The sequence below is a fragment of the Panthera uncia genome, chromosome X (assembly GCF_023721935.1).
Source record: "Panthera uncia isolate 11264 chromosome X, Puncia_PCG_1.0, whole genome shotgun sequence".
NCBI classification, from domain to species: domain Eukaryota; kingdom Metazoa; phylum Chordata; class Mammalia; order Carnivora; family Felidae; genus Panthera; species Panthera uncia.
In genome coordinates, this window is record NC_064817.1 from 7,863,833 (window position 1) to 7,881,273 (window position 17,441).

Below are 17,441 nucleotides of genomic sequence, written 5' to 3' on the forward strand. Positions count from 1 at the left end.
CTGGAGGCCAGAACAGAGCCCAGAGTGTGGAGAACCGGCAGTTCACCACGACATCAGAGTCTCAAAGCTGGTCTCTAGGCCGGTCTCAATCCAGTAACTACACTACCCACTTTCCACCCCTCAAAGAAAGCAAAAAACCCAGCACCGTCCTTCCTGTGCCTGCAGGTTTGCCCTTCAAGAGGCTCGGAGCACTTGCCATAGGTTCATCAAAGATGTCCTGAGCACCCCCTCAGCGCAGGTACCTTCCAGGACCAGCCTCACAGTACTTTCCCCCTTTAGGGAGTATTCAATGTATTGCACCAGACCTCGAGGGAGGAACTCGAGTGCTGGGGGTTGAAAGACCACGCTGGAAGCGGGACTTAAGATGTTAATGACCAGGCAAGGACTCATGGGCCTCACTGCTCACCCGCTGTCACTGGAGGGCTCCAGGTCTGCCACTACCTTGTCCCAACCCAGTTATGCCCCAGTGCTTTCTTCACTCCCCCTTCCTTCGCATATCTACACCCGACTCCGGCCAGACGTCCTCCGGCCAGACGTCCTCCTCGCGTAGCCACACTCGGCGGCGCGCAGCTCTGCTAAGATGGCCCACGCGGCGCGGCCAGTGGCTGCTGGAGGGCAGCGGCCGGCAAACCTGCCCGCCGCCAGTGCCCACCCCAGAGAGGCTGTCTCCTGGGCGCCTGCCACCCCCGGGCCAGCCACCTTTCCCACGGGGGCGGGAGGGGCCGTTCTGCCGAAAGACCACCGCCGAGGGCAGCGATCCCCGCCGCAGCCTTCACCGGGCCCGGCGGGGACTCGCGGAGAGGCGCTCCAGCGGGAGCGCGCGCGCCCGGAGGCTCCGAGGTCCGGCCGCGGCGCGGGGCGGGCCGAGGCGGGACTGAGGGCGGGGCGGCCGCAGCCTCCGCCATTCCCCGCTCCCTCCCCCCACCCCCGCCGAGGCGCGCCACCTCCCCGCCCCCACCCCCCCTCCCCCACCGCGCGCGCTCCGCCCGCCCCGGAGCCTCGCCCTCCGCCACGATGAGCAAATGAGCGCGAGCGAGGGCATGAAATTTAAATTCCACTCAGGGGAGAAAGTGCTGTGCTTCGAGCCTGACCCCACCAAGGCGCGAGTGCTGTACGATGCCAAGGTGCCGCCGCGGAGGGACAGGGAGGAGGCGCGGGCCGGGGACCCCGGGACGGGTGGCGGAGGCGGATGCGGGTGCGGACGGCGGCGCGGCGCAGGGGAAGTGGCGGGGCCCGGCGCTCCATGCCGGCTGCTCCTCGGCTTGCGCGGCGCCGTGCGTGCAGCAGGGGGCGCTCGCGGGACGCTGCGCGGGGGAGTCGGGGCCCGGGCGCTTCCGCTTCCGCCGGCGCGGGGCCGCGCACGCGCCTTCGGAAACGAAACCTCGCGCGTGCAGTGTCGCGAGGCCGGGGCCGCGACGTCGGTTTGCGCACGCGACGCCAGCGAGGGCTGCGCGTCGAGGAGGCCGTTTGCCGGCGGCCTCTACCTTCGTGTTAACTCTCACCGTTCTGCGCGGTGCATCGTTGCTTGGGCTCCCGTGCGGCACCCTGACTGACCGAGCCAGGTCCTAAACTGTAGCGCCAGAGCACTGGCCGTCGACCAGCGACGTCGTTGCCCTGGAGCACCAATCGTGTCTGGGCCCGATACCTCCCGTAGGCCGGACCCCCTCCCCCCCAAACCCGAGGGCAGTGTTGACCCGGAGCTTTCGTTCCTCAGCCTCTTGCAGCATTTAGGTTTTCGATCCCCGACTCGCGCCCCGTGCCATCTAAATTTCGGGGGCTGGGGGAAGGTGGGGGGCGGGGGGGAAAGTGAGCCATAACTGCAGCTCCTGGGGTTTGGATGGCGAGTGGGAGTGGGCCCCGTAGGCCGGGGATGGGGGCTGGCCCCGGGCCCCAGGGCCCCAGGGCCCCAGGTGCGTCTGGGCGACGCCGGCCTTGGGGGAATTCCTGAAGCCTCCGGGCTTTGTGAGTTCCGTCTTCCGGCTCCTCCCCCCGCAGCCTTGGCTGTTTGCTATCCCACCTCCCTCCCCTCCTCGAGTCTCCCCAGGGGTGACACGCCCCGTCGTTTGCCCCAGGTGTTCCCTCTGGGGACTCCGCTGGGAGGGAGGGCGTAATCCTCTGCCGTCCTGGCCCTGGACGCAGCGGAGCTGGGGAGACTACAACTCCCAGAGGTCTCAGGGCTGCAGCTCTCTTGTCTGGCCTGGACTCTTGTGTTAGTGACAAGTCGGTTGGCCAATGGCTTCAGGAGCTGAACTCAGTCTCGGTATCCGAGGCCAATCGTGGGTCGGTTGGAGGGATGTTTCCTATTTTGAGGCATCCACTCAGGAAAAAAAATGGAATTGAAAGGGAAAATGTTTCAACCCAGCTTTCAGTCTAAAAAAGGAGAGAATGCGTTCTTTTCTTTTAAAAAGAGATCTGTGATCTAGTTTTCCTGATCTAGCTTGCACTAGTCTGTGTGTTCTGTCATTTGTGGACAATATTTCCTGGTTTCAGATTGTCGATGTTATTGTTGGGAAAGACGAAAAAGGCAGAAAGATTCCAGAATATCTGATCCATTTTAATGGTTGGAACAGAAGGTGAGTGTACTTGTTAAACGGGATTGAAGATTGGTCATCTTTGCAGCACAAGAACATTGCAAACTTAAGTTTTAGAAACACTTGTAGAGAAGATTCACTTCCTGTTTCTGCTTTTTTATCAAACCTTTCCTATTCTGAAGAATGATTACTTTCAAGTCAATTGTGTTTGGATTCTGGAAACCCTAGTTATTTCTGTGCCTGAATGAGTTCCTTTTTCAGTTTATTTGCATCTTTTTTGTGTGAATTTAAAATATTTCAGTAGTGTTCTAAAACTTCAGTACTTTTGGGACACTTCTGCTTCTGTGAGGTGCTGTTAGTATTTGTTCACACCAAACTAAAATACTGAATTTTGTATCCTTTTCTCTTTTTTTGTTTGATTAGCTGGGATAGATGGGCAGCTGAAGATCATGTCCTTCGTGACACCGATGAAAATCGGAGATTACAGCGTAAATTGGCAAGGAAAGCTGTAGCTCGCCTGTAAGAATACAAAAGTCATGAAATGAATGTTATTTAGTGTGCTTTCTCTCAATGTTTCGAATTTTTTAAATATAAAAGTAAAAATACGATAGACCTGGTTTGTTAAATAGTCATATGTTTAAAGCGTGTTAATGAGGAATTGCTATTCTAACTGCCGTGTTTTCAGAGAGGTTACTGTGGAATCTTCTGAGGTGGAGATTAACATTTATGTTCTAGGATTTAATGATTTTTAGGTCCCTAAGAATCGTTGCTGTTATGTCTTGTTTGTACCTCCAGACCCATATCAGGTGGCATCGGAATTTATTTCAGCGGTGTTTGGTTTTCTTTCAGAAGAAGCACAGGAAGAAAGAAGAAACGCTGCAGGTTGCCTGGTGTTGACTCTGTCTTAAAAAGCCTCCCTATTGAAGACAAGGATGAAAATGATGAAAACTGTGAGTGGCTTGACTTCGTTTTCTCTGGCTGAAAGAACTTTTACCTCGTCCTTTTATGTCACAGGATTGAGGGGCGGATTCGCTGCAATTACAGACAGGGAACCAGTTCAAGCTCGAGCTCGTTACGTGTAATGTCTACCCGTTTTGTTTTTGACAGTAGCAGCCCATAGTATCTCATCAGTCTTGCCCGTGACCACTGCCTTCTCAGCCAGTGTTTTTCTTTGTACTAACCCCTTATGTTTCCTTCTTGCCACTTCCTGGGCCTTGACCCCAGTTACGAATGCAACAGAGAACCATAGGCTCTCCTAGGTGACCAAACACGTTTAGATCATGAACTTGTGTGGTTTTTACCTTCACTGAAATCGGTGTTACATTTCTCAAAATAAATTTCTTTTCCAAAAGGTCCAGTATTTGTGTTCAGCATGTAAAACATATGCAGGGTTGGGGCGCCTGGGTGGCTCAGTCGGTTAAGTGGCCGACTTCGGCTCAGGTCATGATCTCACAGTGTGTGAGTTCGAGCCCTGCGTGGGGCTCTGTGCTGTCGGCTCGGAGCCTGCTTTGGATTCTGTGTGTCCCTCTCTCCCTGCCCCTCCCCCACCTGCAATCTGCTTGTCTCTGTCCCTCAAAAACAGATAAATGTAAAAATAAAATTTTAAATATACGCAGGAGTACAGTTAATTATTGCCAGCGGCAGGACACACGTGCCACCTTAGCGAATTATGAGTGTAAAGGTTAAGGAAGTATATGATGCCGGTTTGCCTGATATTTTCTGTTTTACCTAGCAATAAGCAGTTCCTCTGATGACAGTAGTGAAGAAAAGGATGAAGAAATAAGTGAAGAAAGTGATATTGAAGAAAAGACGGAAGTGGTATGAAGTTTTTATTGTAAAATCTCTGTCTTAGGTATATATTTAGTGGTAAAATTATGTGATAAAATTCTCCACTTGTGGATCATTTTCTAAAAATGCATTTGCTTAACCAGATATTATAGAGCTGTACTTGATTTTTATGGGAAAATAATCTTTATATTTATAGTCACCGTATGAACCTCTTGGTGGCTCTTCTTACCCATAAACTGTTTGCATGAATCATGGTTACTTCTTTCTTTCCAATGAAATCATGAACTTTATTTCTGTGATGGTGATTAGTGCTTAAATGTCGTGTATCAGAGTTCCGTATCTTCCGCCTGCCTTCAAAGTTAACATACATCTCACTGCCAACGCTGAAAGGAGACAGAAGCAAAGTAAGCATTTGCAACATGCTTAGTGCCCTAAAACCCGTAAACCTGGGGCCTTTCATGTGCTTTTCTCTAGAACATGTGGCATCATTACTGGTATGAATGTTGAGGATTAACTGCGTTTGTTTCATAGTAGGCTCTCATGTGTTTGTCTTTGGATATAGACCCCCCTCCCCCTCATTATAAGTAGTTAAAGATGCAATTGTGACATTGCAGAAGGAAGAACCGGAGCCACACACAAGAAGGGAAATGGAAGAAAGGACAATAACGATAGAAATCCCAGAAGTTCTGAAGAAGAAGCTCGAGGACGATTGTTACTATATCAACAGGAGGAAACGGGTATACAGGGAGAATACATAAAACGTGGATTTGTAATAGAGCTTTCATTTAGCCATATTTTGCAATCACAGACTCAAATAATTAAAAACCTTGTAAGAATGAAATTCATATTTTAAGTTTTGTACTGAGTCAGGTTCTAAAGTTCCCTGACTGTGGCATTCTTGCTGATTGCATTAAGGCGTGCAGTCTTTCCCAGCCCTGGTTGTCCATTAGAACCATCTAGGGAGCTTTGCCAAACTCCTTATGCCTGGGCTTCATTCAAGAGGTTAAGACGTAATTGATCTGTCATGGAGGCCGACTGCGAACATAGTCTCCCCAGGTGGCCCTAATTGATCACTAAGATGTGAGTCACTGCTTACATTTATTTTGAAAACTTATACTGTGATCTTCATGGTGATATGATTAGGAGAAGCAATCAAGGAGCCTCAAAGTATATTTAAAAGATTCTTCTCAAGCAGAATTGGCTTTATTTTTTTAAGATTTTATTCTTCAGTGATCTCTACACCCAGCGTGGGGTGTGAACTCACAGCCAAGGTCAAGAGTCGAATACTGTACTGACTGAGCCAGCCAGGCACCCTGAGAACTGGCTTTATTTTTGAGTTAAAAAGTTTATAGAGACAAGAGCACTGTTTCTTGGAATGTACGATTTACACAACGAGATGTGTGCATCAGATGTCTATGTTTTCATTAACAGTTAGTGAAGCTTCCGTGCCAGACCAACATCATAACTATTTTGGAGTCCTACGTGAAGCATTTTGCTATCAATGCAGCCTTTTCAGCCAATGAGAGGCCTCGGCACCATCATGCTATGCCACATGCCAATATGAACGTGCACTATATTCCAGCAGAAAAGAAGTGAGTAGTGGGGAGGGGGGGATTGGTGGCTCAGTGGCTCACGCTCTCTGTGTATTAGAGAAGTGACTTCCATTTAGGATAGGTGGCACTCTCCTTTTCTCTAATTTGGAATTCATTTAATACATCACTTAAGAATTCACTAATAATTCATTTAATAACAAATTTAATCTCAAAATATCCCTGTTTCAAAATGCCCAATAACTTTTTAGGTGTCTGGTGTGGATACATTGAGCATATGCACTGCCTCAACACCCAAGACCTGGTTTTCTCAGTGATACAACATAGGGAGATAACTCTTTTTCCTCGAGAAGCACCAGAATGGGGGAATAACATTTTGCAAACAGCTTGTTTGCAAACAGGTTTTTATTCCAGTCAGGATTATCGTGTTCATGGCCTGTGTTCTGCATGTGGCCCAGCTCGATTAGAGTCCGCCAGGCAGAGTGTTGGATTTGAAACCAGTATTAGGAGTAGTGCATCGGGCTTGCCCCCTTCAGCTCCCAGTAATTGGGTTCTGTCCACCGTCGGCAGCGCAGGCTGCTTGGGCTCCTCATGTGACACTGAACGTAGTCATTTGTGTTCAGTGTGATGTTAAAATCACTAGTGTACTTTTTTCACTTTGTACTATAGTTTTGTGTTTGCGCTTAATTTTCTGTTGACAGCATCTATAAACTCTTTATACACATAGGTGTAACGTATAGTGTTTAACTTTAAAACACCGCCTTCTTAAAAATGTGCAACTTGATTCTGATATTTTGGAAAGTATTTACTGCATCTGTAATCTCTTACTCTCCTAGCGTTGACCTTTGTAAGGAGATGGTGGATGGATTAAGAATAACGTTTGATTACACGCTCCCACTGGTTTTGCTCTATCCATATGAACAAGTTCAGTATAAAAAGGTGACTTCATCCAAGTTTTTTCTTCCGATTAAGGAAAGTGCCACAAACACTAACAGGTAAGTTAGCCTGCAGTCTGACTGATGTCAGCAAATAGTTGACTCTGTCTTTGAAGATTTCTGTCTGATGCTATGGGGCCAATAGGTTTGGAGGAGGAGATTGAAAGGTGGAGTTTTTTCCTGGGTTAGCCAAGTCGTTCACTTTCAAATGGCTCTGAGGGGGCGCCTGGGTGGCGCAGTCGGTTAAGCGTCCGACTTCAGCCAGGTCACGATCTCACAGTCCGTGAGTTCGAGCCCCGCGTCAGGCTCTGGGCTGATGGCTCAGAGCCTGGAGCCTGTTTCCGATTCTGTGTCTCCCTCTCTCTCTGTCCCTCCCCCATTCATGCTATGTCTCTCTCTGTCCCAAAAATAAATAAACGATGGAAAAAAAAAAATTAAAAAAAAAAAAAAACACAAATGGCTCTGAAAGATTTTACCAAGTGAAGATTCCAGTGTGAGAACTTGGTTGGATTTTGAGCAGCTAACTCGTCTTCCCAAAGACAAGTGGGGTGAAGACACAGGGCTGAGAAGGGCGGAAGATGTGTGTTTGAATTTAGCTCCTTTACTTGCTGGTTGTGTGACTTGTGGAAATGCCTTCTGAGCCTCTTCCTTTTGCCTCTGTTCAATGGAAAGAGCGTTTGCCTCCTCGAGTAGTTATTATTAAATGAGAAAGTTCTCCAAGGGTTGGCCACCTTTTGCTTTGAAGTAAAGGTTAGTTCCTCTGCTGTGTCACCACTTTCTTTCCTCAGTCACCAAGCATGCCCAAATCTCTATTGTTTGGTTGAGAGAGTAGGGTCGGAGATCTCACCCTGAAGTCTGTACCTTCACTGGACAGGCTACTTCCCTGTCTTCCTGGGCCTCTTTTCCTGGAAGAGCGGCCTGTTCTCATGTTTTCCGCACCTCCATCTCCGCTCGCCTGCCTACCGTCTGCCTCTGTCTACTGCTGCCACTGCTCATTCTGCTTCCCCAAGAGAGGGTGCTGACAGCTGCCCGCTTGCCAGACGCCATGCTCTGCTCTGGCTACCTTTCCCTTCCATCCCCTTCCTTCCCTTCGTGGCTCCTCGTTCCTGGTTTTCTGTCTGCCTCATGATCATCTCTTTTCAGCCTGCCTGCCTGCCTCCCCGCCTCTCCCATTGGTTTCACCCTACGTGAGAGGCCTGTGCAACTCCTTGGGGACTTGTGTTGATGTCCCCATGCCCTGCTTCAAACCTCAGGGTGGACTGTGTGTTCCACAAAGCTTGGCGGATGCTTGTGGCTTTTCTTTCTAGTCTTGTAGTAGTTACAGCGTAACGGAACGACACGGTATTCCTACGCTTTTTAAAACAAAATCTATTGAAGTATAGCAGACCCAGTGTTACATTACTTTGAGACGAACAGCACAGTGATTGGACAGTTCCGTACGTTATGCTGTGTTGCCCACCACAAGCACAGCTGCCGTAGTATTCTTACTCTCTTGAGTAGGGTTTCTCAACCTTGGCCCTATTGACGTTTTGAACAAGATCATTCTCTGTGGTGGGGCTTTCTTGTGCCCTGTGGGATGTTGAGTGGCAGCCCTGGCCTCTCTCCATTAGATGCCAGTAGCGCTCTGCCGGTGGTGACAGCCGAAACAGCGCTGTCTCCAGATAGTGCCAGTGTCCCCTGGCAGGGCGAGACGACATCCGATTGAGAACCATCGGTATAAGATGTAAAAGGGGCATGGGGCTTTAATGCCAACATGCCTTGCAGAGTTATCAAGGGGATGTAAATGATTTAATAGGTCTGGTTACTCCCTTTTTTTTTTTATCTTTTCTTATATTTATTTATTTTTGAGAGAGAAAGAGCGTGAGTGGGGAAGGCACAGAGAGAGAGGGAGACAGAATCCGAAGCAGGCTCCAGGCTCTGAGCTGTCAGAGCCCGAATGTGGGGCTCAAACCCACAAACCGTGAGATCATGACCTGAGCCGAAGTCAGACGCTTAACCACCTGAGCCACCCAGGCGCCCCAATCCGTTTGGTTACTCCTTAAGAAAACATTTGTTTTGTCACACTTGAAAGTGAAAGTTTATAAGCCTCCTGGAGGAGAGGCAAGAGTGTTTTCAGTGTGAAGGAGGACATGTAAGAACCGCTCCGGGTTTTGCAGAGGTTCTGTGTGCCAGGTGTGTGCGATGCTCTCTCTTCTTCCGTAGGAACCAGGAGGAGCTCTCTCCGAGCCCGCCTTTGCTGAATCCGTCCACACCGCAGTCCACGGAAAGTCAGCCCACCTCCGGTGAACCAGCCACCCCCAAGAGGCGCAAGGCCGAGCCGGAAGCCTTGCAGTCTCTGAGGCGGTCCACGCGCCACTCTGCCAACTGTGACAGGCTGTCTGAGAGCAGTGCCTCTCCTCAGCCCAAGCGCCGGCAGCAGGACACGTCCGCCAGCATGCCTAAGCTCTTCCTGCACCTGGAAAAGAGTAGGTCCACTCCCAGGCGCAGGGCAGCTGTTCGCTTGTGCTTGGCCCGTGCCGGCCGCTGCTGTCCTGAAAGGAGGCTGGCCGGCAAGGGGGTCGGGGAGGGGAGTGAGGGCGAGCGCCCAGTCACAGCCACGTTCGCCCGCTCGCCTGTGGGAGCTCCGCTCAGGAGTTGGCTCCAACCGAGGCTCATGAAGCATTTTGCCTATGGCTGGGAGAGAGAGGAGCCCCCACGCCTGAGCCCTGCGGTCGGATGCTTGGCACCTGCTGGTGTAGCTGGGTCTCGTGGGTCTGGTAGCGGTAGCTCCCCGTTGCCTCCCCCCAGCCCTAATCCAGCAGGCTGGGTGACCACTGCTTACTTCCCGTCCGGATGGATTTGCCTCTTCCAGGCCTCATTTCCTGTCAATGCGAGTAACGCAGTAAGTGGTCTTTTGTCTGTGGCGTCTTTCGCTCAACGTAATATTTTCAAGGTTCATCACATTGTAACGTACATCAGCACTTGATTTTTTTCCCCAGATAATCGAGGTACCGGCTTTTATGGTAGGAAAGTCTTCCCGTTAAAGATGAATAACTTCTCTGCCGTCGGTAATGGTCTTCCGGCAGTCTTTGGTTCAGTTCCTGTGACTTACGAGTGAATAATTAACACCTCTTCCTTTCAAAGAGACACCTGTGCACAGCAGATCATCCTCACCTGTCCCGCTGACCCCTAGCAAGGAAGGCAGCGCAGTGTTTGCTGGCTTTGAAGGCAGAAGAACTAACGAGATAAACGAGGTAAAGCGTTGGCATTACTGCTCGGCCTCCTATGGCTGCTTGAGTCCTGTGGGAGGAAGTCGGGTTTGCTGAGAGACAGGATGTCGCTCCTGCTGTGGGTATTAACAAAATGCTTCAGATGATGATGCTGAATATTGGTTTTGGTTTCTAAAATGAGAAAATCATTAGGATTCCAGCCCTGTGCTTCTGCTCATCTCTCAAGCACGACTGTTGAAATATGAGTACTTTCATTTTATGTAACAAGCATCAGCACACTTGTTGTGCAAAAGGCCAGAGAGTAAATATTGGAGGCTTTGTGAGCCACATGGTCTCCTTCAAGAGTACCTGATTCCAGGGGCGCCTGGGTGGCTCGGTCGGTTAAGCGTCCGACTTCAGCTCAGGTCACGATCTCGCAGTTTGTGAGTTCGAGCCCCACATCGGGCTCTGGGCTGAAGGCTCAGAGCCTGGAGCCTGCTTCCGATTCTGTGTCTCCCTCTCTCTCTGCCCCTCCCCCGTTCATGCTCTGTCTCTCTCTGTCTCAAAAATAAACGTAAAAAAAAAAAAAAAGAGTACCTGATTCCAAAAGCATCCATAGACACTATGTAAATGAATGGGCGTGCTGTGTTCCAATAAAGCTTTATTTAGAGACACCAAAATTTGAATAGCAGATCATGTTCGTGTTATGAAACATGGTTATTCTTGTGTTTTTCCAATCATTTAAAAATAAAAAATTTGTTCTTAATAGTAATATTAGTAGCCATCCCTTTGCGGGCATGCTGTATGTCAGCATCGTGCCAGGCACTTGTCCTAAATCACCTCAGATTTTCTAGAACAACCTTGCCACCAGGTTTTCGTTTTACAAATGGGGAAACTTTTCATTTAAAAATTCTGTTTTTAAGACCGGTTAACTGATGTGTAGGTAGTGAGTGTTTCAGGGGTTCAGGAGGCGTCTTAGTCTACTGGGATATTTTGTGAATCTCACTTAAGTAGGATTTCCTTGTTTCTGTGCACGACTTTACTAGGCAAGGAGAACACTAAGTGATGAAGGTTGGCAAACTTTTTCTGGAAAGGGTCAGATTGTAAACATTTTCAGGGTTGTGTACCATACGGTCTCTTTCGAGGTTAGCCAGCTCTAGTGTCGTGTGAGAGGGCTACAGAGCACTCGTAAGTGAGGGGGTATGTCTGTGTGCCCCCACGATTCATTCATGGACACTGGTAATTGAATTTCATATCATTTACACACCCTGAAACACTATTCGTGTGATTTTACTAGCCATTTAAAAATACGACAACCATTTTTATCACAAGGGCGTTTGGGCTGGATTTGGCACAAGGCCTTACTTAGTTGGCTGGCCCTTGATAGAAAAACTGGAAAACTTAATTTGTTTTACGATGACATTGAGGGAAGATTAGGAAATTCCTAGGATGAGCAGTCCCTGACATCCTGTTCCTCAGACACGGCCCTGCAGGTGTTATTCAGGAGAGTCCTGTTTCTCGGAAAAGGCAGGGGAATATTCAGGCAAGGCCATTCCCACTCAGGTGAGCAGTGCGAGCCCACCATCTAGTGGTCACAGGTCCAGCCAGAGGCCCTAGTAGAACAGGATTTCTAGTGAATGGTTGGAGGGTGCAACAGGCTCCCAACAGTGACTCCTGAGGCCTTAGTGAACTCCCCCCTCGTAAGTGCCTCTATCTTCGTGTGTTGTAACCAAAGCCCTGCATCCGCCTCCCCTGAGACTCTCTGCCATTGCTGTTTGCTGGCCTGCATCGGGGGAGAGTCTGGATGCACACCTTTCTCATCAGTACTCACGGGTGGTTCTCTGTATGCCCCTGCTGAGACTGCCTCTGCTAGAAACCTGTTCTCCTCCGTGAGACTTACCTTCAGTTAATAGGAGGTGATACGCTGCATTGAAACGTGCAGTTGAGCGAGTGAGGCCGACTGCCTGCTAACCAGCCGAATGGCCTGCTGTCGTGCACACGTGCGTTTCATGGTTCCGGTGATTGCAGATTCCTCCACGTTAACTTTAGGTGTCACTGTCAAGACAGTTGCCGAGTTTCAGGTTGAGGCGCCGGGCGTGGAAGAGTGATGCCGAAACCAAATCGCCACCCTCAGTGATCTGCGCCACGGATGGGTGGGGTGGGTGGGTGAGGCCAAAGCCGAAGCTAGGACCTTAGCATGGAGTGCCGCAGAGCCGTGGCGAGACTCACTAGCTTCTCCAGTTTCATCGTGTTAAATTGAGTACATCAGCCTTTCTGGGGTCGTTTGGGCATCCTTCTGCTTTGTCTTGTGGAGGATTTCCTTTGGCTCTACTGTTTCCAGATTAAACTTGATAGATCCCAAAAGGCAAAGCAGCAACTCAGGAGAATAGATCTATAATTTGCTAAAGTATTTCTGTGGAATCTCATCAGAGCACTTTTATTTATTTATTTTTTTAGTGTTTATTGTTTTTGAGAGAGGGGGAGAAGGAGACAGAGGGTCTGAAGCAGGCTCTACGCTGACAGTAGAGAGCCCGACACGGGGCTTGATCTCACAAAGCATGAGATCATGACCTTAGCTCAAGTTGAACGCTCAACCAACTGAGCCACCCGGGCGCTCCTCATCAGAGGGTTTTTAAATACAGCTCTGCATTTCTATTTGGATAATGTGCTCTCAGAAGTCTGGCATATTGTTTTTGACAGAAAATAATTAGCTCTATTACTTGCTTAGTAAGCTTGGCTATTAGAAACAGAACAAACAAGTTTGCCCTCACTAAATAATATTCAACATCTCATTCTGAAACTATGTTAGGATGAGAATTTCGCTTATGGTAAAAGGTGGGATGGCATCTGATTTATGGAAAATAGGTTAGTCGATAAATGTTGGTAAAACCAGGAATCCAACTAGGGGGAGGAAAATAGTTGAATTTATTCCTAACACCTTGTAAAATTCTAAAATTTTATTAGGGTAAATTCCAAATGGATCCAAGTTTTAAATGTAGAAAAATAAAACCATAAAACACCAGGAAAAAATAAATACATAAATAAATAAATACAGCTCTGACTTTAACAAAACCTTATATCCATCCCCAGTTCTGAAATTGAAAAAGAAGGAAAAGAAATCAATTCCCAGGGTTGCAGTCTATTTTCACTTGATTCAGTGGGTCAGATTAGTTTCCAAAGTCAATCAAATATATTAGGAGATTAGAAAAACCTTAAAACATGTCTGGGTTACTTTTTACCACTTCATTCTCTAATATGGCATGATTTTCAAGAAAGGAAAAGAGACGAAATGACCAGAACAGTTACAGCTAATTTATAGGTAGTAGCTGTTGGAATCTCACTTAAGGAGGATTTCCTTGTTTCTGTGCACGACTTTACTAGGCAAGGAGAACATTAAGTGATGAAGGTTGGCAAACTTTTTCTGGAAAGGGTCAGATTGTAAACATTTTCAGGGTTGTTGTAGGAAATCAAATAAATTTATTGTTAGAATTTTTAGGTGATTAGAAGTATCTCCATGTTGCCAAGGAAGGTGGGTCCTCGTGTGCTTGGTTTAAAAGGCAAAAATATTTTGAAAAAGTTGCCGTAGGAAACTATAAGATACACGCTGACACGTAATCCACGTGGGAAACACGTGCCTTTATCCTCCCCAACTCCCTAAATCATAATTCCACCAATAAGACATGAACATTGAACATTTTGGTATGTACTTCTACTTGGTAATTTTTCTGTATTTACATAATCCTACACATCATATTGTGTATTTTTTGCAAGCGTTCTTTTGAACTTTGTTATTTTGTAGTTTTTGGTTCTCTTCAACATAAAGCATTATACTGGCCTATATGCTGAGATCATGCCCTTAAATGGCTTCGTGGGAAAGCTAGAGGAGTGACTTTCAAACTTCTACATTGGTTTGTTATTATTGTGTACTCCCATTTTCTGGTCCAGCTGTGAAGCAACTCATGAGGCACCACAAGGACAGGAAGCTTGGGAGTGAGAATGTCACGCTGCATGCGAGACTGAGAACCTCACAGCATGTGTATTTCTGCTGCAATTCCAGATTTTGAGATCTCTTGGTAACAGTGTTAAGATGCAACAATTCATGCAACTCATGCTTTTCCCAGGTCCTCTCCTGGAAACTGGTACCGGACAGTTACCCCCCAAGTGACCAGCCGCCTCCACCCTCTTACATTTATGGGGCACAACACTTGCTACGATTGTTTGGTGAGAAGTCCCTGGCCCCTGCTTTCTTCTTCCTTTTTTTTCCACTTTGGGTTTTTTTTTTTTTAAGGTTATTTTTTTTTTTTTTAACAATCAAACTCATGACCCCAAGATCAAGAGTCGCACATTCTTCCAGCTGAGCCAGCCAGGTGCCCCTCCAGTTTGGTTTTCACACCCTTGTTCTTTTATGTACAGCTTGTAATTTTGAGGGTCTAAGAAAAAGCATTGAAAAATGACCTCTTTAAAAAAGGCACTGAATGAATCTTAAATTTCATAAAAATGGTGTTTGTATCATTTGTACCACTACCCTGTGTTCAGTAAGACTTTTTGGTTTTATCTGATAACATAGATGTTAATTTCAGCTTGAGCAGGATAAATAAGGACCCTCAGTATGTCCTACTCATTGCCAGAGTCTGCTGATTGTAAATGGTTTGGGTTTTATTTTTAATGCAGTGAAACTTCCAGAAATCCTTGGAAAGATGTCCTTTTCTGAGAAGAATCTGAAGGCTTTACTGAAGCACTTTGATCTCTTTCTTAGGTATTTTGATTTCTTTTTTATTATCTTTTATATATCTTTTCTGAACTTCTCCGTAACAGCGGTGGAAGCTAATAATCTGTGTGGTATTTTTAATAGTCGCAGTATTACCTAAGTATGATTGGTTCTAACTGTAATCGTAACATAGGGGGGTTTTGGAAATTTTTTTTCTGTAATTTATCTGTGTTCTGAGTCCAGGATGTTCGTTGTATTGAGGTAAAATTTTTTGTGTCACACTTGAAGAATCCAGTTGGGTAACTGTGAATAGAAAATTAAATTTTTACAGTAGAAGTGATTAAGATCGATAGTAATTTAGTTTTACATTTTTTCTTTATAAGTACCTTAAGTATTAGACTTTTTTGTTGTGTGTACATAAACCTAAATATTAGCATTTACAGGTTGGGTTTTTGTGTTTATTTTTTTAAAGTTTATTTTTGAGAGAGCAGGCGCGTGAGAAAGAGAATCCCAAGAGAATCTCCACGCTGTCAGCACAGAGCTCAACGCAGGGCTCGACCTCACGTACTGTGAGATCATGACCTGAGCCAAAATCAAGAGTCAGACACTCTACCGACTGAGCCACCCTGGTGCCCCTATCGTTTGTTTTTATAACATGAAAATGTAGAAGTGGTCAGAACGCTTTTTTGCGGTAAGCGTTTGTATAAGGCAGCCTGCCACCTAGTGGAGTTTAGGTTGTTTCTATTTGTACACTTGATAGTGGAAGGGTTCTGATGAAATGGTAATTACTGCAGAAGCCAGATACGTGCAATGAAAGTAATCTGTATATAGAAATCAAAATCATGTTCATTTTTTTTCTTTGGAATACCGAGAAGGGGTGAAATGTTAGAGTGCTTGCAAGTTAAAGTTTTGCTTGCTGGTGTTCAGCCCTCACTGTAATGATCATCGGGGCAATGTTTTTCTTCTTCCAGGTTTTTGGCAGAATACCACGATGACTTCTTCCCGGAGTCTGCCTATGTTGCTGCCTGTGAGGCACACTATAGCACCAAGAACCCCAGGGCGATTTATTAAAGTTTTGATGGTTCTGGAAGAACATCTTGTCTGTCTAGCTTTGTGCTCTAGGTTCGCAGTGAAGAGTGAAGGTCTGGGGAGATGGTGGGCCTTCTTTACAGGGCTGAGACAACAGCCACCCCCGGGGCTCTGGCGGAGGTGGGCCCGTTTGTTTGAGTTGCTTACATCCTGTAGTCATTCTGTAAAGGTTTACTTCCTGGGTGCCTGAACGGCCTCCAACATCTGACCCTTGCCACTGTACATGTCATCTGTGACAGCAGTTAAGGAACAGCTGTGTTCACAGTGAAACATTAATGGAAGTATGTATAGGTTAGGCTGTTTTAGTAGATGTTGGAATTGTTTGTTAGCAATGACCACGTTTTTTAGTTACTCATTAGCATTAAGCAAAATTGTTTTCCAAACTGTTTTCATTCTTGTGACGAGGCTCAACAGCTCTGTCCACCAAATTTCAGTTTTGCTTGGAAATCACAAAATAGTCCCAAAATATTTTAGAGGGAATTGATATCGATGGCAAAAGAAAATTTGCAGCCCCACACTTGCTTGTTATAGTTCCTTTCGTCCAAAACCTTATTTTTGGTGATCTAAATAAAGTGTTGCCTCTCTTGTTTGAGATTTTACAGCTATACTTTGTTGTGTAATGTTATGGTTCCCTTTCTGTAAAACCTTATTTTTGGTGATCTAAATAAAGTGTTGCCCATCTTGTTGCAAAGAAGCAGGAGTTTTCACTCTGGTCTTGGCCTCTTTGTTGCAGAGGGAGAGTGAGGTAACCTCTTGACTAATAACTTTTTGTTGTACTTTTGTGCCTGCTTTGTTAAGGCCTTTTGTTTTCTATCCCTCTGTGATTTTGCCCCACTTGATGGCTTGACCAGAGGTGACTACTGGGAGATGCTGCACGCTGGGCTGGGCCAACACGTTTCTCCTCCATCGTTACCAGCTGACAGTCTCTGAAGACACCTTTCTAATCCTCATTATAGTCTCTCGTGTGCCTCCCTCTCCCCCAGGATGCTTCACAAAGTTGTAATTCAATTAAAGGGGTACCCGTACCATACTAGCCTTGACTGTGGTGCCTGCCTTTTCTTACAGCTCAGTTCAGTGGACTTTAACTTCCAAAGACCACTGCTCATGAATGACAAAGGCCACAGGGAATTTTTTAAAAAATCTAAAATGGCTCAATGGTTCCATCAAAGAGATTTCTGCATGTACTGACCAGTGAGATTCAGAACCTGTAAACCAGAGTAAACATCATCTTAGTGCAGTTAGTTGCTGAGTAAGACTCAAGTCTTTGGTGTCTAATCTGGACTAGAACTATACTTCCTACTGTGTTTCATCCCATTTGGTTTATGCAGTGCCTGTTTAAATCTGGTGTACCTGCAGTGTGCTTGAATTGTTAGAAAAGTTTAATCTGTAATTACTCGTGGCCCAGAAAAGAAAAAAAATTTTTCCCTTACAAGAATCTTCTTAAGTGTCCCCAGTGAAATGAACACAGACTATCTGTTGGAACATTTTTTTTAATGTTTATTTTATTTTTGACAGAGAGACCGAGTGAGAGCAGGGGAGGGGCAGAGAGAGAAGGGGACACAGAATCTGAAGCAGGCTCCAAGTTCTGAGCTGTCAGCACAGAGCCTGACATGGGGCCCAAACTCACAAACCATGAGATCATGACCTGAGCT

General features: G+C 46.7%; 1 protein-coding gene across 3 annotated transcripts; it reads left to right on the top strand.

Annotated features, from left to right (window-relative positions):
• Positions 1-973: 973 nt before the first annotated feature.
• MSL3 (MSL complex subunit 3) lies at positions 974-16,483 on the top strand. 3 transcript variants are annotated; one of them, XR_007460445.1, is made up of 14 exons: positions 977-1,124; positions 2,491-2,573; positions 2,955-3,050; positions 3,381-3,481; positions 4,264-4,349; positions 4,934-5,056; positions 5,751-5,911; positions 6,706-6,864; positions 9,007-9,269; positions 9,928-10,037; positions 14,114-14,213; positions 14,664-14,748; positions 15,173-15,391; positions 15,672-15,756. XR_007460445.1 is itself a non-coding variant. In XM_049643429.1 (13 exons), exons 1-13 carry the CDS (start codon positions 1,023-1,025, stop codon positions 15,769-15,771), a joined length of 1,569 nt encoding a protein of 522 aa, XP_049499386.1. In that variant the 5' UTR covers positions 979-1,022; the 3' UTR covers positions 15,772-16,483. The 3 variants fall into 3 exon arrangements, 1 of the variants encoding a protein (XP_049499386.1); XR_007460446.1 differs by lacking the exon at positions 2,955-3,050 and having other exon boundaries at positions 974-1,124; XM_049643429.1 differs by lacking the exon at positions 15,173-15,391 and having other exon boundaries at positions 979-1,124; positions 15,672-16,483.
• The last annotated feature ends 958 nt before the right edge of the window (positions 16,484-17,441 follow it).

Coding starts and splice junctions, on each gene's coding strand:
- MSL3 (XM_049643429.1), top strand. CDS start 1,023: ATGAGCGCGAGCGAGGGCATGAAATTTAAATTCCACTCAGGGGAGAAA. Junction 3,051..3,380: donor AGGAAAGCTGTAGCTCGCCT/GTAAGAATACAA, acceptor GTTTTCTTTCAG/AAGAAGCACAGGAAGAAAGA. Junction 6,865..9,006: donor AGTGCCACAAACACTAACAG/GTAAGTTAGCCT, acceptor CTTCTTCCGTAG/GAACCAGGAGGAGCTCTCTC.